The following is a 20482-nucleotide window of genomic DNA, read 5'->3' on the forward strand; positions in this document are numbered from 1 at the left end:
GCAATCATTCCTAATCTGGAAAGTCTTCATCCCTTTTCCCTCATGCCAAATTCCTTTGTATCCTTCAGACTCAGTCCAAAGGTTAACTCTGAGTCCCTTCTTGACTGTGAGTTTCCACAGAGCATTCCTGTTATTATAGGCACTCACCACAGTGTTAAAAATATATATCTATATATTCTATATATGTAATTATATTTATCTATATCTAAATATTTTCACTTTCCTTTTCTACCCTAATGTTCTCTGCAAGCAGATTAGCATGCCCTATTCACCTACAGATCCTCCTAATGGCATCTGAATTATACACAAAATGTTTGTTTTGTTAACCTTCCTTAATAACTTATATATACCTAATTGGAACAATGTCAAATAATCTCAGTTATTTATATATTAATTTCATACACACACACACACACACACACACACACACACAGGATTCAAGACTTGCATGAGAAGTTGCCTTCCAGGACAGTACATTATACAAGCAGTGGGAGGGTTTCAGAGCCAGTTCAAACAGGAAGTAATTACTGAATTAATCTACAGAGGTGCCAACAGGTAGGCATGAAGCCAAAAGTTGCAAGATAAGAAAGCAGCCTTGCTCATTTATCAAGCAGGAGATGCTATGCAAGCAGCATAGAAAAGAGTCAAAGATCAATAAGACAGGAATAAACAAAATGGTAAAAAGGGCTAACATGATAAGGTGGTAAAAAACAGAATTAAATTCAATAAATTTTAAAGTTGGGTAAGGACACAATTCATTGAATATTAAATTCTGGTGGGGAATAGGTATACATATATTTTGGCATTTTCTCCTGGGCTAGAGTAACCATTTAAAGGGCTCCTTTGCAACTCACTGTATTTTGAGATTCCTATCTGACATTCACTTTCTCACCTGTTTACAGATTCTCTCTGCTTGGTGAACATAATATATTCTGCTTTTCTCTTTTCTTCTACCAGTGTTAACTTCTCAGTTTCCTTCATGGGTAACTTTCTATTTCCACTTTAAAACTGCTTTCCCTAGGGTTTGGGATTTTTTCCCCCATTCTACACACCCTCTCTGACTAATTTTAAATGCACCCATCTTTACTATTTTTTTAAGGCACTGATATTTGCCAAGCCGAGCAAGTGAGAATAACACTCATTTTAAAATACATATATAGGTAAGTATCAATAAATCACTCATTAAATTAGGAACCACATCTTCTGGAAGAGACCATAATGTGCATTTTGGGTAATAGCTCTTTTTCACTTAGCCAATCACAAAACCTATCTGCTCTCTAATCTTTACTATTTGTTGTAACAGAAAGAGGAGTTTTTTTTTTTATTTTCTGTTCAACACCTTTCAATTTCCTTATCCATCTAAGTCTTGCTTAAGTGATCCAAATTTCAATAACATTATTTGGGCACAAGTGTGGGAGGCAGTGGTAAAAATGGAGTACTTTCCCTGTGAACATCAGTCATTGGTTCTAGGTTACTACACGAGCTGGCAAGAAAATAGCAAGATTCCAAAATTTTGGATTGTAGTTTATAAGGCAAAGTTAGAGACCCTGCCTTAGGTCTGAATGTAAGGACTGCAGTTTTACAACCAACAACTTTACTAGAGCCCTGAGCACTGGGCTCGGGTACCTAAATGGTACTCTGTTTCTCATGCTTTACTCTTCCACCATAGACTCCTAACTAGTCTCCCCACCTCAAATCGTGCTGTCAATTCAGTCTCCACACTGTAGCCACAGTAATCTTTCTAAAATCCACATCTTACCATGTTGCAAACTTCTGTAAGATCCTCCAAATTATCTTCAATGATTTGTATATAAGTACGGTCCAGAGTACTTAACATGGTCAACAAGGTGTTTCATGATCTGACCTTTATTCACCTCGGTACTCATCTCCCTCCCCTGGTTTCTTGCCATGTATACTGAACTACATGCAGTTTCTGGAGCACTACATGTTTTTTTTCTTATTTTGTTATATTTGCATATGCTGGAGACATCCTTTCCATTCACAAATATTTATTAACTGCGTACTATGGACCAGGTAATGATCCACAACTGCTGAGCCTGTGCACCTGGAGCCCGTGCTCCGCAACAAGGGAAGACATCACAATGAGAAGTCCGTGCACCGCAACAAAGAACCCCCGCTTGCTGCAACTAGAGAAAGCCCGTGCGCAGCAATGAAGACCCAACACAGCCAAAAAAGAAAAAGAAGCTGAAGAACTGAAAAAATCACTTAGGCATTGTAATACTAGAGGGCAAGAAAAGGAAGAAAAGCAGAAGAGTATGGTGGTCCAGAAGCCAAAGGAAGAAAGTACTCCAGTGAGGAGGCAATGATCAACTTTGTTAAACAATTTAAGAATTAAAAACTTAACCCTGATTGTGCCAAGATGGAGACTGTCTGGGATTTAATAACTGCTTTTCATGGACTAGTAAGGAAGAAAGCCCTACTGGAGTGCACAGAAGAAACAATGGGAGGTGAGAACATGGAGACATCAAGTATAGAAATGCTTTTGAAAAGTTCTGTTTAAGGGAGAATAGAGAAACAGGACATGGGGAGTTTTTATTTTTTAATGCAAGTAATTATAGCTACAAGGGTCCATACCAATACTGGGAAACTCACCTCAACTCTACTTCAAGTGCCAATGCCTTAGTCCAGAATGGGACTAATAACTTAAAACAGTCATGTTTCCCAAGGAAGGGGACATCAGTCCTGGATTATGGACATCCTAACTGTTCTTTATGGTCTGCTTAAAGTTTTCTGTAGGTCTAAGATATGTCTCCTGAAGTGCAGTTCAACTTTTGCTCTCTCCCAGAATCAAGCCTGGGCCTGAGCTAACTCATGAACAAGGTTATGACTTAGGTCAGAAGTTTAGAGAACAGGTGATTTCGCCAATGACCACCACCCTGACTAGTTCCTGTCATTAGGTCTAGTTTCTCCTCCCTTGGTGCTTATGAAACTCTGTGAGTCTCTCTTCAACCTTCTCTCCCTAGATGATTTCATCCACTCCCACACCTCCTATCTGAATGACTATCCTGAGCCTCAAAACACTTTACAGAGGTATTTCCAGCTGCCTGCTAGACTCTTCATTTGAGGATTTTTCTTCAAATTCAGCTTGTCCAAATCCGAATCCAGTGCATTCCTTTCAAACTCTTTTTGTGTTTCCAAGTTCTGAATTATATCATAACTTCTTCAGCTCCTTTGCCATCAATTCTTAGTTTCATCTCAGAAGCTTCTCTCCCCTGCATTCCAAGTCTAGTCAGTCATCAAATTCCCTTGAATCTCTTCACTAAGATGTCTCTAACAACCATCATTAATACATCCAAGTTCAGGATCTCCTTACTCAATAGTGACTATTGCTATTGACCTTCAAGGTGATCCCCTGACCTGTTTCTCACCTTTCTAGTATTACTTCCCACTGAACTTAACCTTCTTACTATATAGAACTCCTCTTATTATTTCAAAAAGCACTGACTGCTCCTTATTTTATTCATTCATCAAATACTTAAAAAGCACCTACAACATGTCAGGCTCTATCTTAGGCATGTGATCCACAAGACATTCCAGATCTGGTAATGAAAAGAAACAGTTAACTTCTTTAAGGAGCTCCCAGTTTGGCATTAGAGACAAAAAAGGAGAAGTGTGGTAATTTATACAACAAAAACACAAGACAGAAATGGATGAAAATGTGAGCTTACAACAACATCCAAACTACCCTCAGATAGTACCAAGTACAAGCTGGGAAGGCGTACTAGTGGTGGCCAGAATTTGGGGGAAGAAATGTCTAAAATGGGATTTTAAAGGATTAGCCATAGATTAGATGGAGGGATAGTGTGAGGGCTAAAGGCAGCATCAAAATCTTTGAACCCAAGCCAACTTTCCAGACCTATATCCTTCCCACCTTATCCTACAGGTGGTCAGATTCAAAATTATTCCTATAAAAATGTCACATGCATTTGCAGTCTCGTAAGGTTTTCTAGAGCCAGAGAATTGAGGGAGCTATATGCTGAGAATTACACACAACGCCACGATGGGGGCAGAACTACACATCTGTAAATGTATTCCAGAATGCCTGTGTTGGTGAAAAAGAGAAATGCTGTTTTAGAAATTCTGTTGTTGGTAATTCTGATTTTTACAGCTTTTTATTATGGAAGATGTTCAGCATGTACAAAAGTGGAGTGAATTGTACAATGAATTGCCAAGCCAGCATCAACAATCACTAATGCTGTTTCATCTATTACCTTATTATGGGTTGAATTGCATCACCCAAAAAAGATATGTTGAAGTCCTAATTTCCAATAACTCAGAATATAACCTTATTTGGTAAGGTTAAGTAACTTTGCAGATTCAATCAAGTTGAGATGAGGTGATTAGGGTAGGTTCTAATATGACTGGTGTCTTTATAAAAGGGAAATTTGGACACAGGCAAGCACAGAAAGACCATGTCAAGATACCCCAGGGGAACACCAAGTGACAAGAGAAGCAGAGACTGGAGTGATGCAGCTGCAAGCCAAGGAACAAGGACCACTGGCCACATCCAGAAGGTAGGGAGAGGCAAGGAAGGATTCTACCTGGAGTTTCAGAGGGAGAATCGCCCCACAAAACTGTGAGACAATAAATTTCTGTTGTTTAAAGCCACACAGTTTGTGGCACTTTGTTGGAGCAGGCTGAGAAAATTAATACAACTCCCTTACGTCTCTTTCATTAGCATATGCTAAAGTACGCTAATTCTGTATTATATCATTTCATCAATAATACTTCAGAACACATTTCTCAAAGATAAGAACTCTATTTGTAAACATAAACACATATTTTTATTATAACCACCAAAATCAACATTATTGTTTGAACTTATTTTTGCCTGTAAGGTATTAATTACATGTTCTTCACCCAATTCCAATGTGGTGGGGGGGGGGCGGTTTCCACATCAATAATAAGCAATACTTGGATACCAACTGGGTGTCCTCAATTCAGCTCAACTCTGACATTATCTACCTGGAGATAGCATCATATCCCACAGGTTAAGGGTTCAGTCCTACAAGACTGCCCCCTGCCTCCCTCAGACACCAGTTACAAACCCAGGTTATCATCTGTACTTCTGACCAACTGGCTATAAATCAGAGGTTCCCACGACCCCCTTCTTACGTTTGGTTAATTTGCTACAGTGGCTCATGGAACTCAGAGAAACATTCTGCTTACTAGATCACCAGTTAATTGTAAGAGGATATAACTTGGGAACAGCCAGATGGAAGAGATGCACAGGTCAATGTATGGGGAAAGGGAATGGAATTTCTAAGCCCTCTCTAAGTACACCACACTCCCCAGATCTCCACATATTCACCAACCCAGAAGCTTTCTGAATCTGTCCTTTTGGGTTTTTATGGAGGCGCCATTATACAGGCATGATTGATTAAATCATTGGCCACTGGCAACTAATTCAACCTCCAGTCCCCCTCCCCTCCCTGGAGGTCAACTTTCAAACCTCTAATCACATGATTGGTTATGGCAACCAGGCCCCATCTTAAGATAGGGTCCAAAAGAAACCTCATTAACATAACAAAGACACCTTTGTGGCTCTCATCACCTAGGAATTCCCAGGGTTTTAGGAGCTCTGTACCAAATATATATTACTTATTATAAACCACAATGTTTATAAAAATCACTAAGGATCTTTATTCAAGCTGCTGTGATTTAAAAGCATTTGAGATAATTTTTCTCTGTGACTAAGCCAACAACCTGAAACACAATTAGGGTCATTTGTTTCATTTTGCTTTCAATATTTATGGAACACTTTTTCATTTTTGTTTAATCTTGTTTTATAATTTAAATTTTTTTTTTTTTTTTTTTTGCGGTACTTGGGCCTCTCACTGTTTTGGCCTCTCCCGCTGTGGAGCACAGGCTCTGGACACACAGGCTCAGTGGCCATGGCTCACGGCCCAGTCGTTCTGTGGCATGTGGTTATCTTCCCGGACCGGGGCACGAACCCCTGCATCGGCAGGCGGACTCTCAACCACTGCGCCGCCAGGGAAGCCCTATAAACATTTTTATGGTTCCAAAGTCAACATTATAAAAACAAGGTACCTTAAAAAAATTCTACATTCTATCCTTGTTCTCTCAATCCTTTTTCTTTTTCTTCCTTCACCTTATAGGTAACCATTTTTATAGATCTGCTTTTATCCTTTTTTTTTTTGGCTTCTCTATTTTTTTTTAATATAAGCAAATATACACTTTGTCTTTTTTGGTATCTCCTCCTTCCTTTGATAAAACTCCTATTCTCACTGTTCTGTTCTGCACTTTCCCCTACTTAGTAATATTATCACCCCACAGTGGAATTTACAGAATTCTTCCTCATTCTTATTTACAGTGAGAATTCCACCATGAGAATGTCCCTCAGCTTATTCAACCAGATTCCTTTGATGGACAGTTGGATTAACTCTAACTGTAATACACCAGGACATCATATGGGTACACGATAAAGGTACAGCTTTAAACCAATATCCATATTGCTAATTAGAAACCACAGCATTTATAAAATTCTAGCCCAAACTGGACCCAATGGGCTAACATTATCCAAAGCCACATACAACCAAAATCACCTCTTCTGCCAGCCAAGAAGAGAGCTAGCTGAAGGCCGTAGAACTACTCCTTAGAATGAGGAAGCTCTTTATGTACTGACATGGAAAGAGTTTCAATATATATCAAGAGAAAGGGGCAGAATAATGTGTGCTGTATAATATAATTGGAGTGGACAGAGAAAAACAAGAAATATTTGTTTATATTTGCATAGAAGAGCTCTCCAGCTACTGCCTCCTTGTCACATCTCACCTTGTCGTATCCCACACATATTTATCTCCTCCTGCTCACTCACCCCTCATGGGCTCCATTCTGGCTTCTGTCCTTACCACTACTCTAAGGCAACCATGACCTTCATGTGACAAAGGCAAGATGCTCTCTTCAGTCCCCACCTAACTTACCTCTCAGCAGCATCTGATAGTGACCCCTCATTTTCCTTCAGATGCTCACTACCTAAGCTACAGTGACCCTGAACTTGCCTCAAATTCTTCTCATGTTCCACCAGCTTCAATCTCCTTTGTGTGCTCATTTTCCTCTACCTGAGTTCCGTAGGTTTGAGTGCTAGGCCCCTGATTCTTTTCACTCTGTACCCTTTCCACAGGCCAGCTTCATCTATAAACATACTCTAGGCAAGACTTCTCTACTCTCCATACCTAATTATACAAAACCCAGCTCAAAACAGCAACTTGAGTGTCTCAAAGACAGCTCAACTGAATTTATGATTATTTCCTCCCCCAACCTGTATAACCTTTTTGTCTCTGTAATTGGCACCAGTTCTGAATCAAAACTTTAAAAGGCATCCTTCACACCTCTCCCTCTGCTAATCAATTACCAAGACTTGTTTATTCTGCCATCTAAATATGTCTCAAGTTCATCTACTTTTCCCTACCTCTACTGATACCATCCTTTATGAGACTTGACTTCAATGACACTAGACTCCCGTGTTTCCTTCTATAGTACACCTTACCCTTGTCTTCCCTATGGGTTCATTTCTCTCTGCCTAGCCATGAAATGCCAGAGTTCCTCAAGATTGAGTCCTAGGCTCTTTCTTGCTCTTGCTGTACTCTGAATCCACTCCACAGGCTAACTCAAACTCAACCACTCTTTCAATTATCTTTAGTGACAGGGTCTCCCAAATTTACATTTAATGCCCAGGGTATATTATAAGGGGTGGAACTCCAAATCAAACAGGCTATTTGACATCTCCACTTGAATAACTGGGTCAACCAAAGACAATTTAAGTCATCCAAAACCATATTTATACCATCCCCCAAATCTGATCTCCTAGCACCACTATCTCAGTGAAGGATATCACTGTCCATCCCAGAACAAACCACAAACCAAGCACGCATCCTTGACAACTCCATCTCCTCTATCTTCCATATCTAAACCATCTCCAAGTCCTGTTGCTTTTATCTGCCAAATATCTCTGCAACTGGTTCCCTTTTTTCGGTCTCCATCACGACTACCTAACCAAGTCATTCATACATTCACTAACTGGAAGCTGACTCTGACCAGACACTATTTTAGGTACTGGGGACATGGGAACAAATGAAACAGACAACCCAGCATGAGGGAATTTACAATCCAGAGGAAGAGCTGATAATAAATAAATATGTACTATTTGGCAGTAATAAGTACTCTGAGAGAAAATGAAGCATGGTGAGGGGATAAAGAATGTGGAGGACAAAGGACCTGTGTCCTGTGGAGGACAAAGAACAAAGGATGAGCTGTGTCTAACTGACAAAGTGCCATCTGAGCAGAAACCTGTATAGTGTGAGGAAGTGAGTCAAGTGGGCTCCTGGCCATCAGGAAGAATGGTCCAGGAGAGGAAAAAGCAACTGCAGAGGCCCTGAGGTGGGAGCCTGCTTGGCCTTCCTGATGAACTACAAGGAGGCCAGGGTGATTAGAGTTCTCCAATGAAGGGCAGAGAGGAAGGAGGTGAAGGCGAAGAGGTAGCTGGGGCCAGACCACAAAGGCCTCTGAGGGCCACGCTGCGGGCTTTGGATTGTGTTCTATGTGATAGAAGCCACTAGAGGTTTTGAGCATGCGAGTGAGATGACCTGATCTATCTTTTAAATAGACCATTCTGGCAGCTACAAGGACAGTAGATGTTGGTGGCAGAAGAGGAGCGCAGGGGATGAGAACAAGACTAAATCAAACATAGTAAACAGGGCTACAGAGCATTTGGGCTCAACTTTCACCTTGTAAGAAATTCACTCCTTAAAATCACTGCATGATATTTCATTAGGTTGCCGCTATAACCCCTACAGCACCTTTCTGCAAATTAGAAAAAGACCCCTATTCTCTGTGCAGATGAAGCCCCAGCAAGTCTCAGTGAGTCGAAGGCAGTCCACAAGCAACCCCTTAGCTGACCACCCTTCCAGGTTCAGTCTGCCCTGAATTCTTGCATAAATATAACAAAGGAAGAGAAAAAGACAAAGAAAGAAAAACACCTTTTCATTGGAGGTAACTGTTTACCTAGATCATCCCTGGATTTTAAACTTTTTGAATAAAAGAATATTTTCATGTTAGGTGTAAATCAAACTCATGAGACGTTCAAGTTGATTGAATCACATTATGCTTATTTTATATATATATATATAACTTATATACGTAATATGCCAGAATAGTGATTAGACTTTGGACTCATTTCTTAAGTAAGAGACTCAGATGAGACGTGTACCCTTTGAGCCATTTCCTCCCATCTCTCAACATGAAACATACAGATCCAGGGATGACAGTTTGTTTTCCCTTTTTGTCTTGTTTTTCCTATTTGTGAGGAGTCTTGAAGTGAAAATTATATTTTAAAAACACACTTGGAGGCAATTAGAGGTTCTAGGAGTCCTACCCTGGAAGCATAAGCTTTTCTGTCACCGGTTGTTCAAAGGGTTGGTTTTTGGTTTTGGCCTACCGTTAATGATCAAGGTACTTCCAAGAACATCCAGGTCCCTCACCTAAGCTCACAGGGAAGTGAGCTCCCCTTGGAAGGGAAACTGTTCCAAGGGCACTTTAGTCCAGGCAAATGGGAGACTCGCCAGGGGTGCAGGAGAGACACAACCACACGCCAGCACACCCAGGACGCCCCATCTCACTGTCTCCTTTGACCAAAGAGAGGAGGTTCATCCCATCAAGAGAAATGCACACACTGCTTGGCTCTGATGGCCTTACTTCCTCCAGACACCCACTCAGAGTTTTCCTTTGGGGACAGTTTCCCAACTCTGAGAAGGACTTGACATCACCACTAGGTGTCTTCAGGGTCTCTCTGGACAGCTTTCGACTCCAGTCATACTTTCTATTCAGTTTAATCCAACTAACATTTCACTCAGGAAGGGGGACTCCTCATGGATCAGAGGCTCCCGAGGCAAATGGAAAGGGAACAATTCTTCCATCTCTTCCTTTGATCTTCCACGCCATACTCAGTCCACACCTGACGCCCCTCCTAAACTCTCCACTGGTTTCCTGCTGCCTGTGTTCTCTGTTTACTTTGTGGTGGTCTCTAGCAGTTCCCACAAAATTAGAATATTTCTCCCAAGTGACAGTTAAAAGATAAAAGGAGAGATACGTGTGGTTCCCACCTCAAAAGATCTCACATTATACGGGGAAGAACGAGCTCTACTAAAGGTGTGGGTGCTTTAGGGATCGAGACAGCCTGTCCCACAGCCCTTCTGCTGGGCCCGCATTGTGAGGGGTCATCACTGACTCGTCTGGACCCGACAGCAACCTCAGACAAGTCCTACTACGTCTATGGCAGGTGGCTCCACATTGGTTGCAGGCTGATCCTTGCACAATATAAACCTGGGCCAGTGGCCAGGGTACTTCAACTCCTCAGAGGCTGTGCCTGGCTCTCAGGTCCCGGCCCCCTCTCCCTGCTCCCGTCTCCACACACCGGCTTCCTTTGTCTGGACTCTCGGACGTGCTCTTCCTGTGCCTGAACGCTTCTCACAATGTGGGATCCGGCCCTTCCTCGGGAAGCCTTGCCCACAGCACTCCTCCTGTTCCCCGTTCTCACAGCACCTGCGGCTCTTCCCCCGAGGTCCTCACCGGAGGCTGTCATTCCACAGCCCTGTGTGCGATTAGCCTCCACCTCCACTGAGCTCCGCCAGGGCAGGACCTGCATCCTTCTGTCCAAGGTTGCACTGCTGTTTATCACGGGACAGGGAAGCAGTGAGCGAGGCTTAGAACCTGGCTCCCCCAGAGCCCTGGCCTCCCCAAGTCAACAGCTCTCAGTCCTCAACTTCCATGACAGCCCAATCTGCCAGTTTTCTCCTCTGGTGACTTCTTCTCAGGCTCAGCCACAGATTCTTCCTTCTTAACCCACCTCATAAAACTGAGGTTTCCTGGGACTCTGTCCTCTCCTCCGGTCCCTCATCTGCTCAGCTCAAGGCTTCAAATGCCACCTTTGCACTCATGGCTCCCTGACCTCCCTGTTGAGTTCTGACCCTGTTTACCTTCTACAGCTGTCCACTGGTGACCTCTACCCATATTTCACTAACATTTCAAATGAAACCCATCCCACACCGAACCTGTCCTATACCCTTAATAAAGGGACCTCTCCTCTTTCCTGAACTCACTGCACATGCCTTCCTCCAGGTAATGTCTTGCCTACATTAGGCAATAATCTCCAGAAGGTTCCCACCTCTAGTTTTTCCTCACTTCAAATCTAGGACCAACAGTGTTTCCAAAGTAACCATTCTTAGTTAATTGAAACTGTGTAATAAGGACTCATGAATATATTCTCTGTGAAAATTTTAATAACATTGCATGTAACTAAAGTCCCCTTTCATCAATGCCCATTCTCAGTCCCAATCCAAATGTAACTAGTTACCAGCTTAGGTGTCCCCCGACCTTTCTCTTGGCACTTACACGCACATAATGCATATAGACAAACACCCACGTAATTTTCTTTACACATAAATGGCGATATGTCATAATAATGCACCGTAACTTGCTTTAGTCCTTCACGTAGCTTGGAGCTCTGCCCACACCAGGGCTGCTGCTTTCTGACTGTGGTGCTGTGTGCCAGTGTAGGGACCCACCTCAGCTTCTTTAGCCTTTACTGAAGGACGTTTAAAGTATCTCAGACTCAGACTATTTTTTCTAAAATATCAACAACCATACAACTCTTCTGCTTGAAACTCTTCAATTATTTCCAGTCATCCATGGACAGTTCCCATCCCTAAGAACTGTACCAAAGCACTTCATAGTGTGGCCCCCACCTGGCTCTCTAATCTCATTTCCTTCCTCATCTCTTTCTTTTCCCATATACCCTGAGCTTCAGTCTGAATGAATTATCTGCAGTTCCTTAAATGCACTAAGTTTGCTGAATGAATGCATGACAATGTAGCCCTCCTCTGAAACAACAGGAAATCACAAGAGAAAAGATCCTGAGAGATTCACTTGTGCAGTAATTATCAGAGAAGAAGAGGAAGCTTGTGACTAGGGGCCTTAGCATCCCTTCTCCAAAACTTCTTCAGGATTGAGAACCTGCAGAAAATTCCCCGACCAACATCTCCGAGTTGCACATGCACTCACTTACCAGACTGCTGCCTGCAGACATTCCGCACCCACTCACCTAGAGAGGAGCCTCCAGGGCTTTCTTTCTCTACCTTCCAGGGATCTTCTCCTTGCTGCAACAGGGAGATCACCTCAGGTTTGGAAAATGGGAGTCCTGCTCATAGACCAAAAAGAAGAAAAAAAAAGAAAAAGAAAAAAAAAGACTTGATTTTGCCTTGACACAAAGAGGTATCTGAGATCTGAGCGGAAAACTCAAAGGATGATACAGAGAACTTCTGTGGGATGCTCCAGTTGTGCCCCCACAATGTGAGGGGTGTGTTAGAGTAAAAGCAAGGGGCAATGTAACATTTAGTTGTATGTTAGTGAAGTATGATAAACATGCAGACTTGATTAACAGGGTGCTAATAGCTTTCTATACAAGAGGGAATATGTATATACTGTTAAATGTATGTTAAATGTACAGATTCAATTAATATTTGTAACAGGTATCTGTGGAAAGGATTATGTACCAAGTAGCTTGTTTAAAATGAGAAAACACTATCTGACTCCCTTTGGAAGATGGCAGCAGTCAGCAAACTATGGGTCATAGGCCAAATCTAGGCCACTGTCTGTTTATGCATGGCCCTTGAGCAAAGAATGGTTCAAAAAAAACAAGAAAAGGAATACGTTACAGAGACTATATGTGGCCCACAAAGCTGAAAGTATTTACTCCCTGGCCCTTTACAGAAAAAGTTTGCTGACCCCTGTAAAAGAGAATTGAAAAAAGCCAGTGTTGGGTCAAAGAAAAAGGTTGAGGGATGCTCTCTGTTAAGAGATGAGCAAACACATCATAGTTCAGTCATAGTGGGAAAATGTTGCCTGCAGTGAGGGAATTTCTAATGTGCAGCTCTGTAGACTGTCCCATCCATGGGGCAATTCCATACCTACGAGGGAGAAAAAGGTTTTCAGGTTTATTTATGGAGATCCAGTTTGCACAGTGCTAAGGCAAAACTCAGCTAAAGTTTTTAATGACCCAGGGCTTTTACCCAGGAAATCAGATGCTGAGGTATCCCAATTTCTGAACTCTGTATCTACAGGGAAAATTTCCTTACCCAATGAGACAAGGTTACTATAGTTCTCCAGCATCACATCTTGGTACAAGTTTCTCTCAGAAGGAGCCAGCTTTCTCCACTCATCCCGTGTAAAGAACACAGCCACATCTTCAAACGTCACTGACACCTGTAGAGACAAGCATCTCAGCTCACCCAGGACCACCCATCACACAGGGTGAAAAAGGCGGCAGTGGGGAGTAGACGGGCTACCATGAAATGCTTCTGTATTATTCTAGGTTCTGAAGGTTCCAGGTCATTTGCTTAATGAACAACTGACCAATGACAAATAGATACTGAGTAGCAGGAAGTATGAACCAGGCTCCGAGTTAACTGCTACAAGAGATGGGTGGAGGTATTAAGGCCATTAGTGGGAGTGTTAATTAGAATAATCTTCCTGTTGGCAATTTGATAACATACATTAGAAGCTTTAAAATGTGCATACTCTTTAACTCTCCAATTACTATATTTGTTTGATAATGAACACTGAACAAAAATGCACATGCAAGGACATTTATCATGGTGTTAGTAACAGCAAAGAAATGGAAACAACCTCAATAATCACCGACAGAGACTAGGTTAAATAACTGAAGGCACTCTGTGCTCCCTAAAGCTTGAGGACAGTAATAATGGAAATTAAAATAGCTATAATTTATTGAATGCTTTTTTCAGGCTAAGTACTATTCTTAGAGCTTTATATTAACCTTTAGTGTATATCTTTATTTTATCTTCACAACAACCCTATGAAGAAGGTACTATTATTGTGTCCATTTTACACAAGAGAAAACAAAGAGAAATTTATCCAAGTCACACAGCTGGTATGAAGGGAAAACTCACTCCTCCTGCATGTCTCCGCTACTCTTAATACAACACTACTTCACTTCTGACACCAGATGTGGGGGGTTTTCCACACACCAAGCAATTGTGGGACACCAGCTGGGTGTCCTACAATTAAACTCAATTCTGACACCTGAAGATAGTGTCAGATTCCCACAAGACTGGCCCCCTTTCAATGTCAATCACAAGTCCAGGTTGTTACCTGTGCTGCTGACTGACTGGCTATAAATTGGAGGTTTCTACAACCCTCTCCTCAGGTTTGATTAATTTGCCAGAGTGGCTCACAGAACTCAGGAAAACATTTACTTACTAGATTACTGGTTTATTATAAAAGAAGACATAGGAACTGGCAGGTGAAAGAGCGGCACAGGGAAGGGGTGCACAGCTTCCATGCTCTCTCGGGATTCACCATTCTCTCTGACTCTCTACATGTTCACCAACCTGGAAGAACTCTGAACCCTTCTGGGTTTTTATGGAGGTTCATTACATAGGCACGATTGATTAAATCACTGACCATTGGCGACTGATGCAACTTTCATCTCCTAGGGTGGTGACAGATGGATAAGAGGGGTTATTGGGGGGCAGGACTGAAAATTCCAACACTTTAATCAAGGTTGGTTCCCCTGGCAATTCGCCCGCATCCTTCGGTGGGATACAAAAGTAACCTCATTAACATAAACTCTGGTGTGGATACAAAACACACCCATTGTGCCTTCATTGCTCTGAAGTAATTTCAGGGATAAAAAGCATATATTACTAACCACTTAGGAAATCACAAGGGTTTTGGAAATTATGTGCCAGGAACAGGGACAAAGACCAAATATATATTTCGTATTATAAATCACAATATCACTGGTCAGTGGTAGAGGTAGAATTCCAATCCAAGGAACTGCCTCTCAACGCCTATCTCATAGGCTTAAGTAATAAATGATAATCCATACAATGGAGGTAAAGAGCAGTGATGGTAGCAAAACACTGTGAATGCACTTAATGCCAATATACTCAAAAATGATTAAAGTGGTGAGTTTAATCTTATGTGTATTTTATCAAAATAAAAAGCTAAAATGAGAAAATAAAAATATACATACATACATATGTACACATGTACATCAATAAATAATAAATAAAGAAAGGTACACAGACAATTATTCTGAGGGCTGCATACCAAAGGTATGACCATGATTATCTCAACATGTTGGGGTAAGAGTGATTTTACGTTTTTATTCTCTGAGATTTTTAACATTAACATGCAGTGCATGTATAATAAGATAATTTATTGGCACATGGCAGGGAATACAAGAAATGATCTTTGCCCTCAAAAGAATTTACAATCCAACTGGCAGACAAGAAAAACGCATGAAACAATTTGAACAAGAAAAGTGTCGCTGGACAGGACCATATACTATTTCCTCGTTCAATCCTCATTTTAGAGATGAGAAACACCAGGTCCAGGGCAGTTAAGACACCAGGTCACATACTTTACCAATGGCAGAGACAAGACGATAACTGAAGTTTTCTTTTAACCCAGCACTTGGTGGGTATATTCTCTCTCTGGTCTTAAACGTCCTGTCACTGAGTTTTACACACAATTCCACATAGTACTGATGTATCGGCAGCAGGTGAGGTTAGGGAGAAATGTCACATAGGACTCACAAGCAGGGATGGAGAAGATTCTGGGTAAGAGAGCAGCCTGGCTCTGTTGGAATGGAATGGGAAGGGCTTAGAAAAAAGTAGCCCAAATATGCAGAGGCAGGTCCTAGCCACAGTCTCAGAAGATCAACCACTACCACATTTCATGGGTCCAAAAGATACACAACATCACATTGCAGAGAACTCTGGTCATTTGGGAGCCAGGCCTGCCCTGTGTTCTGAAAGATGTACTAGAGGAAAGGCTGGATGATAACTAACATGAACTTAGAGGCCAGACATACCTGGGTTTGATTTCAGGTTGCCTGACTTCGTTGAGCCTCAGTTTCAAGTGTAAAATGGGGGTGATAACTTCTGCTTTGCTATGAGAGTGAGAACAAAGGTGAAGCCCTCAGGATATTCCCCAGCAACGTTAACTACTATTAGATGAGGATGAGTAAAGGAAGGACACTGTATAGTCATTTCTATCTACCAACAGTGGATAGATAGACATCATGAACTAGAATAATATCGTTTAGCTACCACAACCACCACATATTGAACATCTACTATGTGCCCGGCCCTGATAAGAATGCTTTCCATGCACTAACTCCCAGGATCCTCTCATCTACCCTTTGAGGTAGGCCCAGTTGTTGTATTCACTTTACAGGTGAAGAAACTGAGGCACAGAGAGGAAAGAAACTGAGGCACAGAGAGGTGGAGTTTTTTGCCCAAGACCCATTAACAGCAACAGAGGAGATGGGCACAAACCTGGCCATCTGGCTCAAAAGCCCCACTGAGGAATCACTGTATACACTGCCTCTCCACTACCAATATCCCATGAAACTCTCACTGCTGCTTCCTGAGGAGTCTTCTCTCTGCTCTTGGAGTCAAGAGAGCTCTCCATCTATGTCCCCACCAGCATGGCTATCCTTTGTTCACACAGTGGCTCACCTGGATGGGGTCCCACCCTCATTCTCACAACATAAAGATGAAAATGGCAGGTCAACATCAGTTTTCAAGAGAGTGACAGAAGCAAGGCACATGATCCAGAAAGTTAAGATGGAGAAAAACTAAAAACTATGGACTGGGAAAAGCCTGGCGAAGGTATCACGAGGATTTCTCAGGGCGGAAAGAAAAAGAAAAGCATTCTGGCCAAGGGTAGGGAGGGGGACACGACTGAGCAAAGGAGACAGGCCAGAAAGGAACTCTGCCAAGTGTGCATGTTTGTTTGTTCTGACCCCAAGTGGTATAAGACATGTGGCATCTTACCTATCAATTCAGTAATCATACAGTGAATTGAGATTAATGAATAAAAGAGTGTCTATTAGAAAAAAAAAGAGAAACACAGGCCATGGATTGGGGGGTTGGAGGCAAGCATTCCCTATGCAATCCACCATCCACCAGGGTGGACCAACTCTTCCAAGGCAGAAGGACATGGGCTCCAAATCCTGGTGAAGACTGTATTGGGGAGAAAACTTCAGTTTGAGGGTAAAATAACAAAAAAAAAAACACCCATCTATCTCTAAGACCTGAGATGGCAATGAACTCACCTGAGACCTTGCTTCCCTCTGTTCAGTAGCCATGTCCTCTTTCTGGGCAGTTTCACCTTAGGATGGGAGAAGTCTCCAGAAGCCAGATCTGAGAGAAGAAAAAGGGAACCAGGAGGAAGCCCCTTCTGCTTTCCACCCCTCAGAATCAGCAGCTCTGAAACCTTTATACCACTTGAAAATGATGCCAAGTGCCCCCAGAGAAGGAAGTCAGAAGGAACGAGGGTTAGACAGGACCAGAGAGAAGGGCTGGGTCATCCTGGTCCAGGCCCAGCTCTTTCCCTGGCTCAGAGGAAAAGTCCTAGGACTCTATCAGCAGTAGCAGCAACTCCCTGAGCCTCACCACGTGCCAGGCACTACCTATCAATACATCATCGAGTCCCACAGCACAGTTGGCATTGTCAGCACCCCATTTTATAGATCAGGAAACTGAGGGCAGAGTGGGAGCAACTTGTCCCAGTCCACACAGCCAGGGAGGGTGGCACCAGGGTTCCAGGCACCGCGGGCTCCAGAGCACCTGCTCTAACCTCCCTGCGTGCATGTGACAACTTTTCTCCACCTCAAGCATTCCCACCCAATTCCTCCCCCTCCTGTCAAGGAAACAATTTCCAGATTTCTAGAGAAAGCTGCTTTGAAAAGGGAAAACATCAGCTCTCCTATGGCGGGGAGGGGCTGCTGTCTTGAGGAAAGGGCCCATTAAACCAAAGACCTGGGTCCAGTCCTGGCTCTGCCACTGGGGGAAGCTGGCGACTCACTTCTCGCGTAAAACAAGCCTGTCACTCGGGAGTGCAGGGGTGATGGTAAGGGGAGGAAATAATTTTCTCACGTTCACTGCCAGCCTGAAACAAACTCAAATGCCGGCAGGCACTGAGCAGGTAGCGCGCTGGGAACTGGTCGGGAAGAAGCAGGAGGGTGGCTGGGTCCAGCCGATGGGGACGATGTGTCCGACCTGTCTCGTTCAGGGGCACGTCAGTGGGATGGCTGGGGGCGGAAGGCGAACAGAGCCAGGGGTGCCCGGCTCTCGGCCCGCCGGCGCCCACAAAGACCCGGCTCGCGTCTCTTGGGCCTGTGCCCCATGCCCCGGCGACGGATCCTCCCGAAGCCCGGTGCTCCCTCCCGCATCCTGCCTACCCCCCGCCGCTCACCTCGCCCAGGCATCGGGGGTTCCGCGGGCCGCAGGCTGGAGGCTCCGGAACTGCCACGGCCGGACAGAAGCTTCCGCTGGGGACTCCACGCGGTGCCGCCCTGGCGGACCTCTGGCGAGTAATTAGCTCAAGCCAACGGCAAACGCCCGACGCCCGACGCCCCACGTAGCTCCGGGAGGGGCGGGGCAGGGACAGTCGCGAGCCCCTCTGGGAAATGTAGTCCATGCGAGAACAAAAGATTCTGGGAAATGTAGTTCTTCGAGCTTGTCTGCGAGGAGAGCCCTGGCTGAGCCTATCACTTGTCCAGACCCCATTCTGGGTTCGTGGTCGAGCTCCTTGGGTTGCTGGCTCCTGGGTTCCCGGTTCTTCCAGGAGGAAACCGAGGTTCCTACAGGGCAGTGACTTGTAGCTCTGCATGTGCGTAAATGAGAGCAAGGCAAGTAGACAACCGCCAAGAACAAACCTATTTCCCCGTAAGTCTTTCAACAAGAGTGTATGGAGGACTTCCCTGGTGACTAAGTGGTTGAGAATCCGCCTGCCAATGCAAGGAGCACGGGTTCGAGTCCTGGTCCCAGAAGACCCCACATGCCTTGGAGCAACTAAACCTGTGTGCCAGAACTACTGAGCCTGTGCTTTAGAGCCGGTGAGCCACAGCTACTGAGCCCATGTGCCACAACTACTGAAGCCTGTGCACCTAGAGCCCATGCTCGGCAAGAAAGAGAAGCCACCTCAATGAGAAGCCCACGAACCTCAACGAAGAGTAGCCCCCCTCACACCACAACTAGAGAAAGCCTGTGAGCAGCAACGAAGACCCAACGCAGCCAAAAATAAAGAAAGAAATTTATATTCGAAAAAAATGTATGGATCACCTGCTATGTGCCAAGCCCCATTGTAAAGGATTTGAAATACCTCAGTGGGCAAAAGAGAGATCGTTGCTCTGGAGAACAGTTTTGGGAGGTGGGGGTGGGGGAAGGAGGTAGAGAGCAGACAATAAGCCATGAATATCATTATATAACATTTTAGGAGATAAGTGTTATGGGAAAAAGTGAAAGAAGAGCAGTGTGGTGGGGATTTGGGGCTCATTTGGGAAAGTGAGTAGGGTGGCTCCTCGCAGGCCTCACTGAGAGAGTGAGAATGGAGGGAAGAGTCAGAGGCAGTGCAGGAGAGGAGGGCCATTTCAGGCACCGAGAAACCAACAAATTTTTTTTTGGGTAAAGAAACACATGGCCCATTTAGAAGGTTTGATAAATAAAATAAAGAAAGATGCACTTGATGCCACCACACAAAAAGAAATGGTTAACATTTTGGTGAACATCTTTTAGCAGCCCTTTGAACTCCATATTAATCTCTCTGATAGTAACACCAATCTGTTTTTAACAAAATGGAATATTGCAGATAGCAATTGTAACCTATGTTGGTTACATTTATGTGTGGGTTTTTTCCCCACTTAAGAATATGCCTTGAATATTTGAACTTGCCAATAAATATTATCCATCAGTAGTGTTTTCAGTGACTTCAGTACAAACCATTGCATTTAAATAAATTCTTTTGTTAAACATATTTAAACTTATTTATTTAAATGTATTTACCTAATATTTTACCCCTACTGTTAGTTATATTTTTTCTAGTTTTTTGCTCCATTAATATCCTTGTAGCTATATCTTTTAAAATTATTATTTATTTATTTATTTATTTATTTATTTATTTATTTATTTATTTTTGGCTGTGTTGGGTCTTTGTTTCTGTGCGAGGGCTTTCTCTACTTGCGGTGAGTGGGGACCACTCTTCATTGCGGTGCGCGGGCCTCTCACTATCTCGGCCTCTCTTGTTGCAGAGCACAGGCTCCAGACGCACAGGCTCAGTAGTTGTGGCTCAAGGTCCCTGTCACTCCGTGGCATGTGGGAACCTCCCAGACCAGGGCTCGAACCCGTGTCCCCTGCGTTGGCAGGCAGATTCTCAACTACTGCTCCACCAGGGAAGCTCGAAAATTCTTTTCTTTTCTTTTTTTTTTTTTTTTGCGGTACACGGACCTCTCACTATTGTGGCCTCTCCCGTTGCGGAGCACAGGCTCTGGACGCGCAGGCTCAGTGGCCATGGCTCACGGGCCTAGCCACTCTGCAGCATGTGGGATCTTCCCAGACCGGGGCATGAACCC

The 20482-nt window shown here is 43.5% G+C and overlaps 1 protein-coding gene across 2 annotated transcripts; it reads right to left on the reverse strand.

Annotated features, from left to right (window-relative positions):
* Window positions 1–12064: 12064 nt before the first annotated feature.
* LOC309804474 (zinc finger protein 354A-like) lies at window positions 12065–18476 on the reverse strand. Of its 2 annotated transcripts, none has more exons than XM_082621793.1 (4): window positions 18328–18476; window positions 17186–17273; window positions 13173–13299; window positions 12065–12235 (listed from the first exon to the last, which is right to left on the reverse strand). In XM_082621793.1, the coding sequence occupies exons 2-4, from the start codon at window positions 17216–17218 to the stop codon at window positions 12096–12098; spliced, it is 300 nt and encodes a 99-aa protein (XP_082477919.1). In that variant the 5' UTR covers window positions 17219–17273; window positions 18328–18476; the 3' UTR covers window positions 12065–12095. The 2 variants fall into 2 exon arrangements, with proteins under 2 accessions (XP_082477919.1, XP_082477920.1); XM_082621794.1 differs by lacking the exon at window positions 12065–12235 and adding an exon at window positions 12756–13004.
* Window positions 18477–20482: the final 2006 nt, after the last annotated feature.

The sequence above is a fragment of the Mesoplodon mirus genome (assembly GCF_964341445.2).
Source record: "Mesoplodon mirus genome assembly, chromosome: 5".
In the NCBI taxonomy this organism is placed as follows: domain Eukaryota; kingdom Metazoa; phylum Chordata; class Mammalia; order Artiodactyla; family Ziphiidae; genus Mesoplodon; species Mesoplodon mirus.

Coding starts and splice junctions, on each gene's coding strand:
- LOC309804474 (XM_082621793.1), bottom strand. CDS start 17,218: ATGGCTACTGAACAGAGGGAAGCAAGGTCTCAG. Junction 13,300..17,185: donor AGAGGGAAGCAAGGTCTCAG/GTGAGTTCATTG, acceptor TTGTCTCTACAG/GTGTCAGTGACGTTTGAAGA. Junction 12,236..13,172: donor TAGTAACCTTGTCTCATTGG/GTAAGGAAATTT, acceptor GTCTATGAGCAG/GACTCCCATTTTCCAAACCT.